This window comes from Salvelinus fontinalis, chromosome 20 (genome assembly GCF_029448725.1).
Source record: "Salvelinus fontinalis isolate EN_2023a chromosome 20, ASM2944872v1, whole genome shotgun sequence".
In the NCBI taxonomy this organism is placed as follows: Eukaryota; Metazoa; Chordata; class Actinopteri; order Salmoniformes; family Salmonidae; genus Salvelinus; species Salvelinus fontinalis.
Window position 1 is genome coordinate 29,025,079 of NC_074684.1, and position 24,902 is coordinate 29,049,980.

The 24,902-nt window shown below is 42.6% G+C and overlaps 1 protein-coding gene across 1 annotated transcript in view; it reads right to left on the reverse strand.

Annotated features, from left to right (window-relative positions):
• Positions 1 to 9,690: 9,690 nt before the first annotated feature.
• kcnk3a (potassium channel, subfamily K, member 3a) overlaps positions 9,691 to 24,902 on the reverse strand; it is a 52,922-nt gene continuing 37,710 nt past the window's right edge. The window contains exon 2 of the mRNA XM_055873125.1: positions 9,691 to 15,243. Within this exon, the coding sequence (XP_055729100.1) occupies positions 14,279 to 15,243 (965 nt within the window). The 3' untranslated portion in view covers positions 9,691 to 14,278. The remainder of the gene's footprint in view (positions 15,244 to 24,902) is intronic.

Genomic DNA, 24,902 nt, shown 5'->3' on the forward strand with positions numbered 1-24,902 from the left:
GGTTCCTTAGGGGTTCCTGACAGTGCTGTGGTTCCTTTAGGGGTTCCTGACAGTGCTGTGGTTCCTTAGGGGTTCCTGACAGTGCTGTGGTTCCTTTAGGGGTTCCTGACAGTGCCGTGGTTCCTTTAGGGGTTCCTGACAGTGCAGTGGCTCCTTTAGGGGTTCCTGACAGTGCCGTGGTTCCTTTAGGGGTCCCTGACAGTGCAGCGGTTCCTTTAGGGGTTCCTGACAGTGCCGTGGTTCCTTTAGGGGTTCCTGACAGTGCAGTGGTTCCTTTAGGGGTCCCTGACAGTGCAGTGGTTCCTTTAGGGGTTCCTGACAGTGCCGTGGTTCCTTTAGGGGTTCCTGACAGTGCTGTGGTTCCTTTAGGGGTTCCTGATAGTGCAGTGGCTCCTTTAGGGGTTCCTGACAGTGCTGTGGTTCCTTTAGGGGTTCCTGACAGTGATGTGGTTCCTTTAGGGGTTCCTGACAGTGCTGTGGTTCCTTTAGGGGTTCCTGACAGTGCTGTGGTTCCTTTAGGGGTTCCTGACAGTGATGTGGTTCCTTTAGGGGTTCCTGACAGTGCAGTGGCTCCTTTAGGCGTTCCTGACAGAGAATGACTGAGTTTTTGTCACAACCCGGCTCGTGGGAAGTGACAAAGAGCTCTTATAGGACCAGGGCACAAATAATAATATAATAATAAACAATACTTTTGCTCTATATTTAGCCATCTTACATATAAAAACATATTTGTTAATAAAAAATGGTAAATAACTCACCAACGGTTAATGAGAAGGGTGTGATTGAAAGGATGCACATAACTCTGAAATGTTGGGTTATATTGGAGAGAGTGTCAGTCTTAAATCATTTCCCACACACATTCTGTGCCTGTATTTAGTTTTCATGCTAGTGAGGGCTGAGAATCAAATAAAATAAAATTTTATTGGTCACATACACATGGTTAGCAGATGTTAACGCGAGTGTAGCGAAATGCTTGTGCTGCTAGTTCCGACCGTGCAGTAATATCTAACAAGTAATCTAACAATTTCACAACAACTACCTTATACACACAAGTGTAAAGGAATGAATAAGAATATGTAAATATAAATATATGGATGATGGCTGAATGGCATAGGCAAGATGCAGTAGATGGTATAGAGTACAGTATATACATATGAGATGAGTAATGTGGGGTATGTAAACATTATATAAAGTGGCATTGTTTAAAGTGACTAGTGATACATTTATTACATCCAATTTTTTATTATTTAAGTGGCTAGAGATTTGAGTCAGTATGTTGGCAGCAGCCACTCAATGTTAGTGATGGCTGTTTAACAGTCTGATGGACTTGAGATAGAAGCTGTTTTTCAGTCTCTCGGTCCCAGCTTTGATGCACCTGTACTGACCTCACCTTCTGGATGATAGCAGGGTGAACAGGCAGTAGCTCAGGTGGTTATTGTCCTTGATGATCTTTTTGGCCTTCCTTTAACATCGGGTGCTGTAGGTGTCCTGGAGGGCAGGTAGTTTGCCCCCGTGATGCGTTGTGCAGACCTCACTACCCTCTGGAGAGCCTTACGGTTGTGGGTGGAGCAGTTGCCGTACCAGGCAGTTATACAGCCCGACAGGATGCTCTCAAGTCCAAAGAATCCACTCTCACATAGGTACGTGGTTGCAAAGGGAATCAGTGTCTTAACAGCGTGATTTGCCAAAGCAAGAAAATCTGAGCGCAGCCCTATCCAGAAATCTGCCAGTGAATAAATTACATTTTCACAGAACCGCTTGTTGCAATTTCGATGAGGCTCTCTAGTTCAGATATTGGTAAGTGGACTGAAGGCAGGGCATGAAAGGGATAACGAATCCAGTTGCTTGTGTCATCCGTTTCGGGAAATACCTACATAATTGCACACCCAACTCACTCAGGTGCTTCGCGATATCACATTTGACATTGCAGTAAGCTTGAGTTCATTTGCACACAAAAAATCATACAATGATGGAAAGACCTGTGTGTTGTCCTTGTTAATGCAGAGAGAGAAGAGCTCCAACTTCTTAATCATAGCCTCAATTTCTCCTGCACATAGAATATAGTTGCGGAGAGTTCCTCTAATCCTAGATTCAGATCATTCAGGCGAGTGTAACGCTCGTCGTATGAAGTAGAAGGAGACCAAGGAGCAGTGTGGTAAGCGTTCATGATTTTTAATCAAACTGAACACTGAAACAAAATAACAAAGTAGAACAAAACAAAACAGTTCTGTCAGGTTCAGACACAAAACAGAAAACAACTACCCACAAAACACAGGTGGGAAAAAGGCTGCCTAAGTATGATTCCCAATCAGAGACAACGATAGACAGCTGCCTCTTATTGGGAACCACACTCAGCCAAAAACAAAGGATTAGAAACATAGAATGCCCACAATAATCACACCCTGGCCGAACCAAAACAGAGAATAAAAACCTCTCTATGGCCAGGGCGTGACAGTGAGAAAAAACATCACCCAGATAGGCCAATCATGTGAGAAACTCGTCATAATGCAAGCGGTCAGACAAGTGGAAATCATGGTCAGTAAAAGATAACTTCAGGCTAGTCTCTCAATAAAAAAAAATGTGTCAATACTTTTCCCTTTGATAACCAGTGCACTTCTTTATGTTGTAAAAGCGTTACATGGTCGCTGCCCATATCATTGCATAGTACAGAAAACACACGAGAGTTCAGGGGCCTTGCTTTAACAAAGTTAACCATTTTCACTGTAGTGTCCAAAACGTCTTTCAAGCTGTCAGGCATTCTCTTGGCAGCAAGAGCCTCTCGGTGGATGCTGCAGTGTACCCAAGTGGCGTTGGGAGCAACTGCTTGCACGAGTATTACCACTCCACTATGTCTCCCTATCATGGTACCAACACATCTTGAGCACCAAAGTCCATTTGATGTCACAAAGCTGTCCAGTACTTTAAAAATATCCTTTCATGTTGTCCTGGTTTCCAGTGGTTTGCAGAAGAGGATGTCTTCCTAAATTGATCCCCCATAAACGCAACGGACATATACCAGGAGATGTGCCAGGCCCTCCACATTTGTTGACTCATCCAGCTGTAACGCATAGAATTCACTGGCTTGTATGCAAAGCAATAATTGTTTCAAACATCTTCTGCCATGTCACTGATGCGTCGTGAAACAGTGTTGTTTGATGAAAGCATTGTCTGTGTAGGTTTTTGAGCCTTTTCCAGCATTGTCCCAACCATATCTGTGGCAGCAGGAAGAATTCTCCACAATAGTATGGGCCTGCCTGTCCTAGCCACTCGGTAGCTCACCATATAAGACGCTTCAAGCCCCTTCTAATATCTGTTACTTTTATACATGTCTTACTACTCGAAAGTCGTCTTAATTCTCGCTCAAAAAACTCCTATGGCATATTTTCCAAATTGGCATGTTTGGTTTCTAAATGTCTGCGCAAGAGTGAAGGTTTCATCGAGTTGTGAGATAGTACTTTTATATATAACACACTGTGGCTGAGGAAAGGCACTACTCCCAATATAAGTGAACTCCAAATGAATGTAGTTCTCATCATATTTGCGCCTTTTTGATGGTCCAACGTCCCTGTTTGTTGTTCAGTGCTTTCCCGTGTCTCTATGGAAGTGGGCCTTACTTTTCTTAACCATTTTCTAGTTTTCGAACAAACGGAATGAGCAGCAGCTACGTTTGGCTACATACGGCCCGTTAGTGAAATTCCCGCGAGAGAGTAACGGTTAATGTGAATGGATGTTAATTATTTGACTAGGCTACCTGAATTTGACATTGTGTTGTTAATTCGCTGAACACTAGATGGTTTAATGTTATTTCTGGCTGTGAAACGAGGCTACTCAAGCGAGAGAAAAAACTCACCCAAATGTATAGCCCCGTTGGAAAATATAAATGGACTGTTTGAAAATGTAATAAATAAATAAAATGATATTTTATTTATTTATCAAAAAGATGCTCTAGGGGCTCCTGATAGTGCAGTGGTTCCTTTAGGGTTTCCAGACAGTGCAGTGGTTCGTTTAGGGTTTCCAGACAGTGCAGTGGTTCCTTTAGGGGTCCCTGACAGTGCTGTGGTTCCTTTAGGGGTCCCTGACAGTGCAGTGGTTCCGTTAAGGGTTACAGACAGTGCAGTGGTTCCTTTAGGGGTCCCTGACAGTGCTGTGGTTCCTTAGGGGTCCCTGACAGTACAGTGGTTCCTTTAGGGTTTCCAGACAGTGCAGTGGTTCCTTTAGGGTTTCCAGACAGTGCAGTGGTTCCTTTAGGGTTTCCAGACAGTGCAGTGGTTCCTTTAGGGTTTCCAGACAGTGCTGTGGTTCCTTTAGGGGTCCCTGACAGTGCAGTGGTTCCTTTAGGGTTTCCAGACAGTGCAGTGGTTCCTTTAAGGGTTCCAGACAGTGCAGTGGTTCCTTTAAGGGTTCCAGAAAGTACAGTGGTTCCTTTAGGGGTCCCTTACAGTGCAGTGGTTCCTTTAGGGGTCCCTGAGAGTGCTGTGGTTCCTTTAGGGGTCCCTGACAGTACAGTGGTTCCTTTAGGGGTCCCTGACAGTACACTGGTTTCTTTAGGGGTCCCTGACAGTGCAGTAGTTCCTTTAGGGTTTCCAGACAGTGCAGTGGTTCCTTTAAGGGTTCCAGACAGTGCAGTGGTTCCTTTAAGGGTTCCAGACAGTGCAGTGGTTCCTTTAAGGGTTCCAGACAGTACAGTGGTTCCTTTAGGGGTCCCTGACAGTACACTGGTTCCTTTAGGGGTCCCTGACAGTGCAGTGGTTCCTTTAGGGGTCCCAGACAGTGCAGTGGTTCCTTTAAGGGTTCCAGACAGTGCAGTGGTTCCTTTAGGGGTCCCTGACAGTGTAGTGGTTCATTTAAGGGTTCCAGACAGTAGAGTGTTGATAGTAAATCTAGACCGTTCATTGGGTGTGACTCAATTTTGACACATCGACTGACCTCTATTTATTTGTCCTGGAGGATGTTTACCTTATAATCCTCTGCTCCGACTGAATGTTGAAATGCTCGTGGTGACGGTATTGCAAACCAAGCCCGCTGTTTGATCATGTGCGTAAGTGGTCCCCAAACCTCAGCTGAGTGAGCGAGCTACGTGCGTTATCAAACTGACTTTTTTTTTTTGCCTAGTGCCAAAAGTTTGCTGCATAGGGCCGCCGCACTGGGCTCGTCTCTGAAGCCAGGGGAGCAGAATGATTACGAGAATGTTGGGGGGTGCTGTCAGGCAGCAGCAACAAACACACACACAGCTGGGGGTGGGCTGGGGAGGATGGAGTGGGAGGGAGTGGCAGGGGGCAGATGCTGTGCTGTATCTAGTGTCAGTATAGCATAAGCCCCCTGCCACTCCCTCCCACTTCAAAGCTGGAGGTTACGGTTGCATAACACGGCTAATGTCAACCCCATCGCATGAGATGAGACCCTCCCCGGGATCCTTGACGCTGGCTGCCATTTTCCCTCTGAGTTCCAGGCATCAGCTAAACAATCACCCATTACAGCTGATTTGAACCATCTTTCACGACCAAGCACTCTGTCACCGAGACCAGCCTGCTCAGTTGAATGGGTGTCAAATGAAAGTAAATAGCAGCGTCGGATAAGATTGAATGGGGTCAACGTGCCCTTATGCATCTGATCTATTTTAACACTTCTCTGTATATGACATTTATTTGTCCTGAGCCTCCGTATCCCCTGTGCACACACAGACAAGTAAACACACACATGTATGGCAAACACACACACTCACACACATACCTGGTCCAGTGGATCCTCTGCATATAAAGGCATCAGTGGGAAATCAGGCTACTGGAACTCTACTGTGAGGGAGGAGAGAGAGTGAGGAAAGAAGACATGGAGTGAAAGAGAGAGGAGAGGGAGGGAGGAGAGGTGGCAGGGAGGGAGAGAGAGAGCAGAGAGAAGGAGAGAGGAGAGGAGGCAGGGAGGGAGAGAGCAGAGAGAGAGTGAGGAGAGGAGGCAGGGAGGGAGAGAGAGGGAGGAGAGAAGGAAAGATAGAGAGGAGAGGAAGGAGAGGAGGCTGGGAGGGAGAGAGAGAGAGGAGAGAGAGAAGTAGAGGAGGTAGGGAGCCAGAGGGAGGAGAGGGAGAAGATGAGGCAGGGAGAGAGGAAGGGAGGAAAGAGAAGGAGAGAGAGAGAGAGAGAGAGAGAGAGTGAGGGAGAGAGAGACAGAGAGAGAGAGAGACAGAAAGGCAGACAGACAGACAGACAGGAAGACAGACAGAGACACATTCATTCCCCAGACTCCCCACTCCTCTGCCAATACAGGGACACATTCAGTCCCCAGAGTCTCCCCAATCCCCCACTGCCCATCTCCCCAATCGCCATGGACAGTGGACATAAGTTTGTTCCGAATTTGTTCTGTGAAAATATGCAGAAATAGAACTTTATGCATTGCATTGACCAAATATAATTTTAGATTCAATTATCTGTTAAAGTGAATGACAAATGTTTCTGTAGAATCATTCAAACTTTCTTCACTTTCTATATCAATACGAATATTAATCCCAAATAAGAATAAAAATGCGAATAAGAATTTATTGTCACGGCCGTCAACAGAAGTGGACCAAAGCGCAGCGTGGTGAGCGTAAATATTCCTTCTTTTAGGTGATGACGCCAAAAAAACAATAAACAATACAAAACAACCGTGAAGCTTAAGGTCTATGTGCAACAAAAAAGTTAACTTCCCACCCTGAAAGGAGGGAAAATGGCTACCTAAGTATGGTTCCCAATCAGAGACAACGATAGACAGCTGTCCCTGATTGAGAACCATACCCGGCCAAAACATAGAAATACAAAATCATAGAAAACAAAAACATAGAATGCCCACCCCAAATCACACCCTGACCAAACCAAATAGAGACATAAAAAGGCTATCTAAGGTCAGGGCGTGACATTTCTCATCTCAAGAAAATGACAACAGCATACAAATGATCTACTTTATGTTTGTGTGAGGACAAAAACTCACAACACAAAAACATAAAACATGAGAACCGAGTAAAACTAAGAAGACGGTGTGATTTGTGGGTGTTGAAAATATTAGTTATTACACCTCAATCTGGCCCATTCTCCTGGATGAATGAATTTCAGGGGCTGAAGCAACCATTTTGTGCCTGTATGATTAACGGCAATGAGAAGAGCCAGGTCATTAATGAGATTCAGTGCTGCTGTAATAAAGGCCTAGACAGACATGTTTTTCTGTTTCCTGTGGAAAATGAGTTGGCTAAACGCAACGAGCCTGGAGATTGGAAATGTGAGGAGCTGAATCATCAACAGTCACAAGTGGAGGCTCCAGATAAATCAATGTGTTGTGTGTGTGTGTGTGTTAACTAAAAGCTGGAATAATGTACCAGTGCCGCGACACTCACCCCACCGTCACCCTCACAGCTTTCATTTATTCCAATGAATGTGTTTTCCCACTTTTCAAAAGAGACTCGCAAAAGAAAGGATGCATTGCTAAGATGATTCTGTGAAATGATAATAGCCTGTTCTGAAGTTGCAACAAGGGATGAAAGTAGGGGAGGAGCGTAGACAGAGAGAGAGAGTTAGAGAACGAGAGAGAGAGAGAAAGAAAGAGACAGAGAGAGAGAGAGAAAGAAAGAGAGAGAGAGAGAGAGAGAGAGAGAGAGAGAGAGAGAGAGAGAGAGAGAGAGAGAGAGAGAGAGAGAGAGAGAGAGAGGGAGAAAAAAATAAACTAATCTATCTTCTCCACATTTGTTCTTTACACTCACTAAATTAATGTTGGGATTTGATATTATGGCCGTGTCTCATTGATGATATGATTTCAGATTGTTCTTATCAAATAAGAGTGAAAATATTATGCTTTCCAGCTGGTTTCTCTGTAGCTGCTTGAAACAACTGCTAGCACTCTGACCAGCTCCCATTGGATCAACAACTATCACATCCATCGAACATTTTAATTTCCAGTTGGAATTTAACCTGTGTGGCCTTGGATATGTGCTTTCTGTCAAATAAGGATTTCTGGCAGTTCTAGGAATGCAAATGATGTATGGCATTGTAAAATAACCAGCGCATTTGAAATTGGAGAGTTGAAACCTATGAACAGACTTAAAATGAGCAAAGAATGTACTTAGCTACAGTACAATCTGACTATATCCATCATTGACAAGAGCTATGCACAAATTAGACTGGTAGAGACTATTATGGACCAAGACTAAAATACATTTTTGTACTGTTGTCTGCTGTTACTTGTTGCTTAAAAGGGAAGTTAAGGATTTTACAAAAATATTTTACAACTTGATGTTAGATGGTTTTTCACCCTGAAAGTAGTCTATGGACCAGGTAAACTGGTTCGCTTTTCTCTAAACAGCCACTACAAACTTCAGCTAACTTTAGCCACTGCTAGCTAAAAATCAATGTGAGTGATATGTGCATGTTTTTACATCAACTTGTAGAATCCTGAACTTCCCCTCTTATAACGATTTTGTTATGATCTTATTAACTTTTTCTTTGTCCAGAGCTACTTTCTCCATCCTTAGGCAATGGAGAATGATGAAAGGAAGAATTACAGAATGAATTTCCTCCTTCTTCCAAGAAAATGACAACCCGGGTTTGTGAGGAGGTGAGCCAAAGACAGAGGGGTCAAACAACCAACCTTGATGATTACTGAGAGGAAGTCAAACAGCGACAGGGACCGAGCGATGGTCCGGGACAACAGTGAGTGAAGGATGCAAGGTAATGGCATAAGACGCATTAGGAGGAGCCAAGCCTGTCACAGCATAGGCAGGTCGAACAGGAAATAGAGCGGAAAAGAGGACGAGGGGAGTGGAGAGGAGAATCACTCAAATCAAGGTGGGACTTTGTCAGCGCTTTGACATGGGCTTACGTAAAATGTGTCATGGCGTGGGCTGGGCCAGTTAAGGAGGAGTTGCCTAAACTTTTATTTGCCCTGCCTTGACCATATTTCCGTAACATTATGTAAAAGTTATCGAAAAAGTTTTGTAAAACTTTACTGAAGAAATATGCTGATGCTGTTATAATGCATTAGATTTTATAAGTCATACGTATCTATGAACTGCTTATAATGCACAAAGAAAATAGTATATAAACTGATTTATAATACATTCTAAGGGACTCATACAGTACATTCTTAAAACAAGTAACAATACATTATAAGTGTACACCCTAAGTAAAGTGTAACTAGTTTTTAATATAGGATTGTGATACAAACTACAGTATGTAAAATCCTCAATGCAATTGTTTTTAAAATGGTTGTTGTCGTTCAGATTTTATAAGTTAGCTTGTTGTTTAGCTAAGCTGTTAAAAAGGACCATTATTACACGACTTCTGGACAAACTGGAATGTCTATTTAAGACACCAAACATGCAGAGAATAGACTTTTATACTCAGCTGACAACTTTGTTTGAAGAGCCTACTGCTATTTGTCTGGGGGCGGTATCAACGTGTGTGCAGGTGAGTGGAAGGTGTTGGACGGCAGATGCTGTAGTCATAGGAGGGATGAACCCTCTTTCTGATGCAGCAGCACCTACGGTTGTGACCCTCTGCTGATCTCAAGGTGTGAAGGAGATGTCTATGAGATGTAACTGGCTCTATTTGAGGCAATGTGGGTCTCCGTTTTGTTTCACCAAGCAGTTAAGAAATAATGTGATAAACTGAGATTTTGACTTTCAACTTGGGTGACCAGTACCACCGAATCACGATGCAAATAAATAAAAATGACATCAACAATTTTTTTGGGTCAATTTCCAATTAATAAACTTTATTAAGAAAATTAGAAGAATCAGTGGTAGAATGATTTAAAAAATCCAACTCATAAAGAAATAGGACAGTCTTAAAATCCATCTGAAGTGATTCAATCAAAAAACGTTTCTATGAACCTCAGTGAAATGCTTTTAAAATCCTTCAAAAATATAAGTAGCATCTCATGATGTTTTAAACAACGTGTCATTGTTTGACCTCTTCAGCATAAAGACTATTCAGTAAATCACTTACTTGTGATCCAGATATCACCACCAGAAATCATGCAGCGCCCTGTGTCACGATCGCAGATTTTATAGAAACAACAAATGTCGGTACATATAAGTGTCTTATATCGGCTGAAAGCTTAAATTCTTGTTAATATAACTGCACTGTCCAATTTGCAGTAGCTATTACTGCGATTTATCATCCAAAGGGTCCCAGAGATAACATGAAGTGTTGTTTTGTTAGATAAAATCCTTTTTCATATCCTAAAAAGGTCCATATAGCAAGCACGATCAATTTTGTTTTTCCACTCATTCAATTTGCAAAGAAAGGAATCTGTGAAACTCTAACCCTAAACATTGTTTCAACCAGTCAAATCACGTTCGTATGTATTTGTCAGAGATCCTAGAACGTAACCAGACTTCACTATATCCTTAGGGATCCTTATCCTATAGGACACCATATTTGGTCAGAGAGCGACACCTTAATGGCACGCTGATGACGCGGGCGGTCTTCACTTGAACGACTCTAAATTTGCCAAATAAGCACCAATCGGGGTCAAAAAAAGCCAGCTAGATAGCCAATGAGCTGGGCTTTATGGGAGTACCCAGAAACCATGTATCTGTCCTAAAATGTATCTATTAACCTTGTGCGACAGCATGCCTTTTCCTTTTGGATAAAAATTATAAGAATATTCAGAGTTATGAAGTTATGAAAACTGGTTGTTTTGCAAATGTTAAACTTATAATATGGCTACTAATACTGGAAAAGCTAAATCAAAGTCCAAGTATACAGATTTGACAATATTCTTGCAGAATTTTTTTATATGAATGCAAATGTCTCCTTCACGATTTGCCCAAATGTACCTGGGTGACTTCACACTAAATGTCATGTAGTTCGCTCATACTTCAAGTTATCCGTCGGAAACTTTGCACATACACTGCTGCCATCTTGTGGACACCATCGGAATTACAACCAGTGGGACCTTTCTCTTGCATTTCAAAGATGGTGGTAGAATTTTTTTGTGTTTTTTTCTTTGTATTTTCTTCTACCAGATCTATTGTGTTATATTCTCCTACATTCAATTCACATTTAGACAAACTTCAAAGTGTTTCCTTTCAAATGGTACCAAGAATATGCATATACTTGCTTCAGGGCCTGAGCTACAGGCAGTTAGATTTGGTATGTCATTTTAGGTGAAAATTGAAAAAAAAGGGGGCTATCCCTAAGAAGATGTGCCTTCTGACGTCATGAATCTGACGTCATGAAGATGCTGTTTTCTGGTTATAAATATGTTTTCTAGTTGAGGAGTCAGCAAATAAGCAGATTACAAGCAGTTAAAGACACCTTTTTTCTTGATGTCATCAAGAAGTCATATTTTGGTTGTTATATAGTAAAATAACCAGATTACAGCCAGTTGTAGACATTTTTCTGGATAAAGGCTCTCTTTTCAACCAACCCAAACAAAGACTAAATATATTTGAATGACATACAGTGCCTTCAGAAAGTATTCATACCCCTTGACTTATTCCACATTTTGTTATGTTAGAACCTGAATTCAAAATTGATGAATTTATTGTTTTCCTCAGCAATCTACATAATGAAAAGATGAAAACATGTTTTTAGATTTAAATGTTTTTTTATTAAAAATGAAATACAGAAATATATAATTTACATGAGTATTCACACCTCTGTGGCAATACTTTGTAGAAGCACCTTTGGCAGCAATTACAGCTTTGAGTTGTCTTGGGTATGTCTGTATCAGCTTTGCACATCTGTATTTGGGGATTTTCTCCAATTTTCTCCCATCCTTGCAGATTTTCTCAAGCTCTGTTAAGGTAGATGGTGAGTGGCGGTGAAAAGGAATCTTCAAATCTTTCCACAGATTTTCAATGGGATTCAAGTCTGGGCTTTGGCTGGGCCATTCAAGGACTTTCACATTCTTGTTCTGAAGCCATTACAGTGTTGTTTTGGCTGTATGCTTGGGGTCATTGTCCTGTTGGAATGTAAATCTTCGCTCCAGTCTGAGGTCGTTTGCATTCTGAAGCAGGTTCTCATCAAGGATTTGCCTGTATTTGGCTCAATTCATTGTTTTCTCTATCCTTACCAGTCTCCCAGTCCCTGCCAGCTGAAAAGCATGCCCATAGCATGATACTGCCACCACCATGCTTCACGGTAGGGATGGTGTTAGACGGGTGATGAGCAGTGCCTGGTTTTCTCCAGACAGTGCTTTGCATTCAGGCCAAAGAGATCTCAGAGTATTTCACATGTTATTTTGCAAATTCCAGGTGTGCTATCGTGTCTTTTTCTCAGAAGTGGCTTCCGTCTGGCCACTCTCCCATTATTCCCAGATTGTTGAAGTATTGTAGAGTCTGTTGTTTTTCTGGCAGGTTCTCCCATCTCAGACAAGGAACTCTGTAGTCCTGTCAGAGTGGTCATTGGGTTCTTGGTTACCTCCCCTCCCTTAACTGGTTGGTCAGTTTGGTCTGACGGACAGCTCTAGGCAGAGTCTGGGTAGTTCCATATTTTTTCAATTTCCTAATGATGCAGACCACTGTGCTCTTGAAAACGTTCAACACTCTAGAAATGGTTTTATACCCTTCCCCAGACATATGCCTCATCACAATTATATCTCAAAGATCTATGCACATTTCATTGGACTTCATGGTATAGTTTCCGCTCTGACATGCATTTTCAACTGTGGGGCTGCATTTCTTTCTAAATAATGTCCAAACAATTCAGTTGGCCACAGGTGGACTCCAATCAAGTTGTAGCGACATCTCAAGGATGACCAAAGAAAATTGGATGCACCTGAGCTCAATTTGGAGTGTCATAGCAAAGGGGTATCAATACTTATGTAAATGAGATATTCCTGTATTTCACTTTCAATACATTTGCAAAAATGTATAAAAACATGTTTTCATGTTGTTATTATGGGGTATTGTGTGTAGATAGGTGATACATGTTTTCATGTTGTTATTATGGGGTATTGTGTGTAGATAGGTGATACATGTTTTCATGTTGTTATTATGGGGTATTGTGTGTAGATAGGTGATACATGTTTTCATGTTGTTATTATGGGGTATTGTGTGTAGATAGGTGATACATGTTTTCATGTTGTTATTATGGGGTATTGTGTGTAGATAGGTGATACATGTTTTTTGTTTGTTTTTTAAAATCTATACCGAATTCAGGCTGTAACGTAACAAAATGTGGAATAAGTCATGGGGTATGAATACATTCTAAAGGCACTGTAATTGTAACCACTTTTGCCTGCTGGGCTACGAGCCAAACTAACCAATTTCAAATCTCCCTCTGACAACATTTAAGAGCATGACATCAATAGGAATATATTATTTAGGTACCAAAACTTCAGGTGAGTTAGCATAAATTAGGATCTTCAATTCCATGTAATGCACTGGTATCCAGCGCCCTAAAGCATACAATAATGTTATAAAGTGCAGCAGTGAACAAGATTAGACTGTCTACTATGCACAAAGTGAGCCCACATGATCTGAGTAAAACCCTATTATGAAAACATAAAACAGATGAATAGCAAACAAAGTAAAACAATTATACACAAGAAAAAAGCATTAAAAAGTCAATGACAAAACTTAGCACATTGTATGATTGGTTTTGAGGTTTGAGAGATAAATACAGTAAGAAACTAAAGCAAATCAAAAGTGTTTGGCTTGAGCCAATTTAGTTTTTAGAATACTTTCACTAATAAAATTGGTTCTTCCCTAGTAAGTACATTGCTTAAATACAGTATCCATATTACAAATATATTTACATTTATTTAATGGATGATTATTGGGAGTAACACTTCAATACGTCCCTTTCTTCTTTGTGAAAAAGAGACAAACGTCACTCACTAAACTTAAAATCAGGTTTTGTTAAGTCATGTGGCTTATCATGATGCACAGTTTCTTAAAATACATAATCCCTCTATTTCGCATAAAAATATTTGTCTCTCACAGTGTAACGTGTCATCTTATCGTTCAAACAATCTGCACATGGCGAAGAGCAATAACTTCAACCTTAAATACGGCAAACGGTGAAGGGATGCTGAAAATATAGCAGGGATATAGTTCACGGGTGCAAAACTTCGGTCTTCGAGGCCTATTCTTGTTTTTGGAAAGTCAGTGGCATTAATCGATCATTTAAAAGTGCCAGGCAAAAACACATCACCCCAGGACAGGGATCCCATGAGGACTGTAAGTTGAGCGCCCCTGATTTAGATCTTGGTTTAGTCCATTGAAAATAGTGCCACAGTATTAGGGTCCTTCCATGCGATAGACAAGAGGTGTGGCTTGGTTCTTTTAAGCATTGAGTCCTCCAGACCTCTAGATGGAGCTGCGCCGCTTGCTGTGTCCTAGTCTGTACAGGGTGAGGCTGTGCAGACCCGTGGACACAGAACTGATGACGGAATGGGGGTGGTGCATGCTGTAGACGCAGCCGTTGGAGTGAAGGGGGTGGAGGGCGTCGGAGGAAAAGGCCTCCCCCTGCTCCATGTAGGTGTCAGAGGTGGACAGGTCCCTGGGGATGATCATGGGGATGGAGTACTGCAGCTTCTCCCTGCTCTTGTACCACAGGCAGGAGCACATGGACTGGAAGTGGAGCATCTCTGCGTACACGTTACGCAGCCCCCGCCCCGCTGCCCCCACACCACTGTTTCCGCCCCCTCCTGGTCCTCCCGTTCCTCCAGCTCCCCCACTGCACCCTGAGGCGGCCGAGGAGGAGGAAGGCGGGTCGGGGGCGCAGCCCGGGTGGTTGTGCCCTCCTGCCTGGCCATTCCGGGAGAGGAGGGCACGCTGCTCGGCATCCCGCTTCTCGTCCTCCGCGTTCATAGTCATGAAGCGCAGCACAACCAGGTTGAGGAAGGCGCCAATCACGGTCAGGCCGGTGAGGATGTACATGAAGCAGAAGGCCACGTACTTGGGGTTTGTCTGCAGCGCCTGGTCCTTCTGCAGCGCCACGTAGTCTCCAAAGCCGATGGTGGTGAGCGTGATGAAGCAATAGTAGTAAGCGTGGAAAAAGCTCCAACCCTCAAAGTGGGAGAAGGAGAGCGCACCCACGCACAGCGTGCTCATGCAGGAGATGAAGCCGATTGCCACCATGTTGACCATGGAGACCTCGGTGCGCCGCATGCCAAGGCAGTTCTTCAGGCGGTGCAGCAGATAGCGCACCAAGGTGTTGATGCGCTCGCCCAGGCTCTGGAACATGACCAGGGTGAGAGGGATGCCCAGCAGGGCGTAGAGCATACAGAACACCTTCCCCCCGTCTGTGCTGGGGGCAGCATGGCCGTAACCTAGGACAGAGAAGAGACAGGGGTAGAGAGTCAGTGGGATGGAACAAACTAAATGTAGGCAGTTTCTTCAGTTAGTTAGTCAATTTAGTTATTTGAGTTACTTAGTTGAGTCAGTTGAGTTAGTCAGTTGAGTTAGTTGTGAGTCAGTTGAGTCAGTTGAGTTAGTTGTTACTTAGTTGAGTCAGTTGAGTTAGTCAGTTGAGTTAGTTGTTACTTAGTTGAGTCAGTTGAGTTAGTCAGTTGAGTTAGTCGTTACTTAGTTGAGTCAGTTGAGTTAGTCAGTTGAGTTGAGTTAGTTGAGTTACTAAGTTGAGCTATTTGAGTTACTTAGTTGAGTCAGTTGAGTTAGTCAGTTGAGTTAGTTAGTCAATTGAGATAGTAAACCCAGTCAGAGGGGTGAAGGTCGAGAGTGCCAATTCAATACAATTGTATATTCTTAAAACAGCCCATCTGATTAATGTTGAGAGGCTCTGTGGGAGAATGCAAGGGAGTTATGAATGCACAGCAGTAGTGGTGGTGAGATTGGCTCAGTATTGATGTCTTGTGGGAGAGAGAGGCCTTGAATTATTCATAACGAGTCAGTCTCTCTGGGGTTTGGCGAGTATAGACCACTAAGGACAGTTGCTTCTAATTAGCACTTTACATTTTTATGATATTTAAATAAGATCGAGAGCCATGGGGTTTGGAGGAGATGCACTTGCTCTCAATATGAATGCTCATTCTTTTTGAATACAGATCAGTTAGGGGCATTGTTTTTGATCATGTTACTGGTAGGTGTACAAGGTTTTTATTATCATTAATTATACCATTACCAGGCCAACTGAACAGGTTGTGACAGGATTGGTCCAAGACAAATAAATACCAGAGGGAGAGTCCCAAATTAAGCAGAGAGCCCAACTCTAGAAGTCAATGTCATAATGAAATAATGACATATGATTCGACGATTGGCACAGTTCTCTTAAAAGGGTTGCTAGGAGATGATAAACCGATTTTAGTGATCTTGCACTTATTGAGAGAGACACTTAAAACCACTTGAGATGATGGAATAAGGTTTCTATTTAACACTTCACAGCAGTTCCTAAGAAATTACTCATCCCGTGGACACTTGCTGAGCTGGCCAAGCTTATAAACCCACCGAACGAGTGATCTGCCATGCACCCTGGCACATTTCAGGTGAAATGTTGTTCTGGTTAAAAAATCAACCTTTAACCGACTATCAAAAGTGCAGCCAACCTCCATCCCACACACATCCTGTCCCCCACACGTGTAATATAACATAGTTGTCAAGGGCGTTGTGTTTCCACGGGCAGCGGACCCGTTGCATGCGAGAGCCTTGCATCCCGGTCTTAGATAACAATGACGCTGCAAATGGAAAACACTGTCCAATTGTTTGAAAGTAATTACTTTGCCGTTTGATTTAAATTCAAGGGATATGGTTTTATTGTCACACCAACCTGTGTGGTTAACTAATCTGTCTCTCTGAAGGCAAATCAGTTTAAAGCCTTACCCGCCACGCTGCCAAAAAAAGACAACCATTACGAATGATACATTGCCTCTTGGAAAGGGAAAGCTGTCCTGGGCTTTGGCTCTGCATCTCTGAAATGAGAAGCCATAACTTTAACCTCCTGACGACACATAGCTATTTTTAGTTTCATCTACTGTGCGTTAAAGCATTTATCTCTCTATCCTGAGATCTTGTGTTATTTTCCAATGAGTTTTCCATCTCTATCTTTCTTCACCTTGTCCTATTGGGGAGATGGAGAGGCTTTAAATGGAGCAGAATTTTCTCTTTTCTCTTTTCAAAACGTGTTGAATTGATATTCTACAGTGTAGGTACCTGCCACTTACCACAAGTGCGATACATTTAATTAGCAAAGAATAATTTGCCTCCAACCAACTTAATTTGGTTTGAAGTGAATAATCTCAATTTCAGTTAAGATTATAATTTTTGGGGGGCCCTGTGCGGTTGTAAATCAAACAAATACACGTGAACACCAAAAGTTATTTCAATTTCAACTAATTTAGGAAGAAATAGTGAATCGTGCAAATATGCCAATATATTTGACCGCATCTGTAGGAACTAAACTGTTTAACAAAAATGAATAATGAGATTAATCGACACAGGAATTTATCACGTAAATGGCAATATTTTCATGCCTGAATTTTTCTATGTTTCATTCACTAAATGTACTGAATGTACCGGCTCAATCAGCCAGGGCCGTTGTGTCAACCATGCCATCCGGCAGCCAGTCCTAATCTCCCATTGTCTTCTAATCCTCACGCTTTGTCACACCGCGCACCACATGTCACAGGTCACTCCCTGCAGCTCCACCTATCTCACTCCGTTTCCCTCACTCCATTGATATGCTCCCTGTTGTCAACCGTGAGAAGGACTGTAAAACCAAGGGATGAAGGTGGGATTACTTCACCAACTGATCAACAGGTTCTGTTGTCAATAACCTTGGGTGCGACCTCGATTGGTCTTTTCAAGAACATTGTACTGCTGTCGTGGTTATGTAAATTATTCTTTACTTCTCCTTTGCGACATAAGATGTATTAGCTCATTGCTGTATTCATAATTCAGCATAGCCCCTAGTCAAAGCTGCTGTTGTTACCTTACGTCTGGACGACAAACTCCCTCCTGGCCAGGCGATCCACATGCATCATTGGACCTCTAATCAGCAGCTCATGCAGAATACCTTATGTCTAGTCTGCTGATGTTGGTGTCCAGCCCAGCCGAGGGTTTCAAGGTTTTCACCCCATGTCAATGTTAATTTCCACAGTTCCTCAACCGAGGTCGAATGGAAATGTCTGTGTAGCGCCAACATAACTACTTACGGAAATATTTATATTGTATATTCTCTGTGTCCTGGGTACTACTCTTCAGAGTTCTTCACCCAGGATGGTATACTGTAGGCTACGGATGACTGTAAAACTGCTCTGTAAATGACCGTGTAGAGCTTGGTACACAGTGTAAGTACTCTGTTGGACTGTAATGCACAGTGCACACAGTCCTTCAACCAGGGTGTACAGTGCATTCGGAAAGTATTCAGACCCCATTACTTTTTCCACATTTTGTTACGTTACAGCCTTATTCTAAAATGGAGTAAATACAAAAAATCCTCTTCAATCTACACACAATACCCCATAATGACTAAGCGAACACAGGTTTTTAGAAATGTTTGCAAATTTATTTAAAATAGGGGTATTGTGTGTAGATTGATGAGACAATAAAAACATTTTAATCGATTTTAGAATAAGGCTGTAACGTAAAAAAAAAATGTGGAAAAAGTCAAGGGGTCTAAATACTTTCTGAATGCACTGTACACTGTAGATGATAGAATAAGTATAAATACTGAGTACTCTGTACTCCCAGGCCTCGGGGGCATCTTGTGCTGCTGAACCAAGTCTCTCAGGTGACAGTTGAGGAGGCGCTGGTTGAATCCCGGGACTGTCAGGAGCTGTCACGACCAAGGAACAACTCCACAGGACATAGGGAGGTTTGGAGTGACAGTCGGGCGGCTCGTCACTATCGGGCAGTGAAGCTGGAGGCGACAGGGCTGGGAGCCCCCGCAGTGGGAGTGTGGGGAGGCCCCTGTTACACAACAACAGGCACCCTTTACCCTGTGCCCGTGTACCCTCGCCCCGACATGATGACTCAGGATGTGTCAGTGGCTCTGGCTGACTCTGGCTGGCACGCAGCGGTTGCTCCTCCAGGGCCCACTCACATTGTCCAAACTGATTACAGTCACTGGAAGAGGAGAAGTGCGCCATCACCCTATACGGCAGGTAAAGAGTCCACTAACTGTCGACTAAGAGATTAGATTGCCCGACCGACTGACTGACCATCCAACCGACCTATGACCAGCTATTGGATGCTGTCACTGAACCTTTGACCAGCTATTGGATGCTGTCACTGAACCTTTGACCAGCTATTGGATGCTGTCACTGAACCTTTGACCAGCTATTGGATGCTGAAAAAGGTCCTCTGATTTGATTCAGACGTTCTTTATGCCTTTCCTACGCATGCCTTTCCTTCTCAGTAGTTGAAATTCAGACTTACCTGAACGGGCTTTGCAGGTGTGGTTCCCTTGTGCATGCTGAATAAATTACATTAATCCGCTAAAAAACCATCCCACTTGCTGGCCAACAGATCTTTTCGTGTAGTTTTCATTCAATTGGGTTTTCAGTACATTTATCTAAAGCCACCCCTTTAAATTTGGTGTACCTTTAATTGGAATATTCTTGACAGACTCACTGGAATATATGGAGATAGGTTCAGAATATTAGGGATCAATGAAAGAAAGACATGTAAATACAAACCTATTCGTCTTCTTTTCAGCATCAATTGGTGGATACTCTGATCGTGTATATTATTTAGTGTTAGGAAAGTATTTATGAATAATACATTTTTAAAAAGATTTGGAGAGCCTTTAAGCACAAAATACATTGGTCAATCAAAAATAGTGGTTTGATTCATCCTGAATGTTGCCATATTCAATTGTTCAACCATGAAATATTGGAAAGTAGAAAAAGTGTACAATAGAGGTTGAATAATAGTCCTATAAATCTACCTTAATCCTCACTGATCATGGAACTGTATGACAACGGTCCAGTCGTGGTGAACCGTGCTCCAAGCTCCACGTTTAACCTGCTACATTCTCTGAGTTCCATAATGATTCAAGTTATTGCACAACGTTAGACTAACATGATCCACTAATGCTAGCGACCCTCAGCAACAACTACAAGGACGTGACAGAGGAAAGAAAGGTAAACCAAATGGAATGTTGCAAAACGTACGCTAAAAATGTGTCACGATCGTCGTAAGAAGCAGACCAAAGCGCAGCGTGGTTTGAATACATTCTTCTATATTAAATGAAGAACACTTAAACAAAAACAACAAAACGAATAAGATGAACGTGACCGCTATATAAACACTGTGCTAACTTGCAACATAACATAGACAATAACCCACCACCCACAATACAAAACAGGTTACCTAAATATGGTTCCCAATCAGAGACAACGCAAAACACCTGTCTCTGATTGAGAACCATATCAGGCCAAACACATAGAAATAGACAAACCAGACATACAACATAGAATGCCCACTCAGTTCACACCCTGACCAAACAAAACATAAAACATACAAAGCAAACTATGGTCAGGGCGTGACAAAATGTAAGGAAACTAACACTAAAGTGACAGTTATAAACGTATTACTGACAATGGCTCCCAATAGGGGCTAATATTTAACATGATACAAATTGTAAAATAAAACAGAGAAAAGACGGCATATAATTATAACATTCTAAAGCGCGTACATCAACTTGGCAGGTTCAGCCCTACAGGAGCCTATAGCTTGGGTCTCCAGATTTCATCAACTACAGGTTCAGCCCTACAGAAACCTATAGCTTGGGTCTCCAGATTTCATCAACTACAGGTTCAGCCCTACAGAAACCTATAGCTTGGGTCTCCAGATTTCATCAACTACAGGTTCAGCCCTACAGGAGCCTATAGCTTGGGTCTCCAGATTTCATCAACTACAGGTTCAGCCCTACAGAAACCTATAGCTTGGGTCTCCAGATTTCATCAACTACAGGTTCAGCCCTACAGGAGCCTATAGCTTGGGTCTCCAAATTTCATCCACGGAAATTATGAGGGCACGCAATAAGAAAAACGGCACAGGTATTTATAGCCTACTTCACAGTGGAAAGTCATGTTGGTATGATTTTCAGTTTGCTTCCATATGACTAGTTTCACATTCGTCTTCAGGGATCGTAAGGAAAAATCATCTAAAACAATTGTTATGTGTATTTACAATCCCCTTCTCCAAAACAGATTACTAATTTACCTAGCTATTATAAATAGCTCTTATCGATTTATAAATTACAGTGCATGGAGAATGCTGTTATTTCTATTAGAAAATATTATGTAGATGCTTTCTCCACTTGGAACCCGGCAGGTTCACTCGACCTGGTGGAGGAATTATGAGGGAATTAAGTCAAGGTCAGAATAACTGTAGACACGTTCATTTCTTAGATCTCCACCCCGAACGAATAGCCCCAGCAAGGTCAGCATAGGCATATAGAGAAAAGTGTATACATTTGGAATGATGTTCCATTTACGCGCACTTAACTCGGGTTGGAATTCTAAATGACCGGGAAAAGCATTAGATTCCATCTATGGTTTACTCAGTACTTAATGAAACAGTATAAACTGGGTGGTTCGAGCCCTGAATGCTGATTGGCTGACAGCCGTGGTATATCAGACCATATACCATGGGTATGACAAAACGTTTATTTTTACTGCTCTAATTGCGTTGGTAACCAGTTTATAATAGCAATGAGGCACCTTTGGGGTTTGTGGTATATGACCAATATACCACGACTAAGTGCTGTGTCCAGGTACTCCGCCTTGCGTCTTGCGTAAAGAACAGCCCTTAGCTGTGGTATATTGGCCACATACAGTACCACACCTCCTCGGGCTTTATCATATCAGTCACAGCTGCCTTGGTATGACCAAAGAAAGAAAATAGCTCTTGGAATTTAGACACATTGTGGAAAGAAAAATAAATAGATAACACATCCCTAACGATACTAACCATATATAATAATCTGGGAATGTTCATTACCAGTGAAAGAAAGGCCACTTTGTCTTAAAATGAACTATAAACTTAGTTTCTGAATTACTAACCAAACAAGACACATCAAAGCGAGACGCCACAAATGGGGCACCAGAGCTGATTGTGTCATTATACAATTTCCACAATTACCATCTGAATGAAAATATGAAAATTGTGAAAACAGGCTAAACACAATTGAGGCCTTAAAAATCCTAATTAGGGGCTCAGAGTTAGGAGAAGAAAGGACTTGATAAAGGTCACAACACGCAGGTGCACCCTACACACCACCTTGTCTTCACCCCCCCCCCCCCCCCCCCCCCACCCACCCCCCCGCAGCAATGGAGCAGTCCCTTATTGGAAGACCTAAAACAGTGAAGTCGTCAGCCTTATAGAGAAGTTAATAGACTTTGCAATTTATTGTGTAGGTTAGATGAAATATTTTGTAAGGACAACGATATATTTGTCCTACATGGGGCAGCAGAGAAAAACTAGGCAAAGCAATACGAAGGATTTCAGTGAGACCAAATAGCTTCTGCAGCCCTAAGAGTCTAAGTCTGCGTGCCACTTTACCCTTAACCTGAAGCCTCAACTTAGCCTTGAGGTACAGGACTGCGTTGTTATGCAATCACTCTAAGTTCACAATTTTTAATCCACCATATTCATTTTACCAGTCCTGTGCTCGGCTTTACGCAGCGCTGAGCCATATTAACCTTCACGCGGATTTTCTCAACTAAATTTATGATATCACCCAAAACGTTTTCCCTACAAAACCTGGAGTCGGGTTTGAAACAATGTGATCTGTGTATGGGACTTTGGTCACCTTTTGTGGCTATGTCAGTGGGTTCAAAGGTTCAGCCTGGTCTACACATAACAGTGTAGAGACTGGTTCCCTTGCATGTGACGTGTGCTTTTCCGAGGCATCCACCTGATGCATCTAACCGTCTTGATTATCCTGATTAATTGGATGGAGATAAAAAGAGGCTTTGAAATCACATCAAAGGAGGGCATTATGTGCCTGTTAGGACCCTCTGCCCCGGTCACTCTATTACATTTCCATTGATTACGGAGCACATTTTGTTCTCGCCATAAAGACGAGGAACGCAACCTATTTATTAACCCGCAGAGCACATTACCTTGCATAATGGGCCGGGATTCTCAAAGAGGGTGATGAATCTATCAAAGATACATTTAGGAGACATTCGTGAAAAGGCTAAGGTGTATTACATACTGACCCAGGTCTGGCGAGGAGCTGGAAATCAAATAACCTTGTCCATGTGCTCAAGGTATAAAATGAAATTGCAGGCATTAGGCAATGCCTAATAGGCATTAGGTATGTTAAGGTATTAGGTCATAAGTATTTTCCCATGGCAATGTAAACAAATGGGACTTGAAAAGGACTATAAAGATTACGTATGAAGACATGATACACACATACACTCATCCATCAAGATTGCAAGCCATCAATATACAATAAGAGGGAGTATAGACAAGCCCCAGAGGAGGGGGGGACCATGACAGCAGAAGTTCCCGAGGTAGGGTCATGAAAAAAGATGGAGCCGGAGGGTAGGGCTGCCGTCTTATCGGCTCTTAACCAACCATGCTATTTTGTTTGTTTTTTCGCATTGTTAGTAACTTGTTTAATACATAATGTTGCTGCTACCGTCTCTTACGACTAAAAAGAGCTTCTGGTCATCAGAACTGGGATTACTCATATCAAATTGGACGAGGAGTTCTTCTTCAATGAGTCGGACACGAGGTATATACTACGGACACCCGACCAGGCCCAGATCCCCATGACTCGCTGGAAAAGGAAACGTAGGTTTCGCGGAAAGAGATCAGGATGCCTTGTGAGGATCAGGTGACGAGTGGCTAATCTACCCTTGCCTTCAGTTCTACTAGCTCACGTTCAATCGCTGGAAAATAAATAGGATGAACTGAAAGCACATATATCCTACCAACGGGACATTAAAAACTGTAATTACTTATGTTTCACCGAGTTGTGGCTTAGCGATGACATTAACAACATACAGCTGGTGGGTTATACACTCTATCGGCAGGAAAGAACAGCAGCCTCTGGTAAAACACGGGGTGGGAGCCTATGCATATTGAAAGCTGTGGTGCACAATATCTAAGGAATTCTCAGGGTTTTGCTCGCCTGAGGTAGAGTATCTCATGATAAGCTGTTGAACACACTATCTACCTATTCCGCCACAAGCAAACAGGAAAACGCTCTTCCAGAGGAGCGCTCCTAGTCGCCGGGGACTTTAATGCAGGGAAACTTAAATCAGTTTTACCTCATTTCTATCAGCATGTTTAATGTGCAACCAGAGGTGAATATAATCTAGACCACCTTTACTCTACACACAGCGACGCGAACAAAGCTCTCCCTTGCCCTCCATTTGGCAAATCTGACGATAACTCTATCCTTCTGATTCCAGCTTACAAACAAAAATTAAAGCAGGAAGCACCAGTGACCCAGTCTACAAAAAAAGTGGTCAGATGAAACAGATGCTAAACTACAGGACTGTTTTGCTATCACAGACTGGAATATGTTCCGTGATTCTTCCGATGGCATTGAGGAGTACACCACATCAGTCACTGGCTTTATCAATAAGTGCATCGAGGACATCGTCCCCACAGTGACTGTACGTACATACCCAAACCAGAAGCCATGGATTACAGGCAACATTCCCACTGAGCTAAAGGGTAGAGCTGCCGCTTTCAAGGAGCGGGACTCTAACCCGGACACTTATAAGAAATCCCGCTATGGCCTCCAACGAACCATCAAAACAGGCAAAGCATCAATACAGGACTAAGATCGAATCGTACTACACCGGCTCCGACACTCGTTGGATGTGGTAGGGCTTGCAAACTACTACAGACTACAAAGGGAAGCACAGCCGAGAGCTGCCCAGTGACACGAGCCTACCAGACAAGCTAAATAACTTCTATGCTCGCTTCGAGGCAAGTAACACTGAAATATGCATGAAAGCATCAGTTGTTCCGGACGGCAGCCGATGTGAGTAAGACCTTT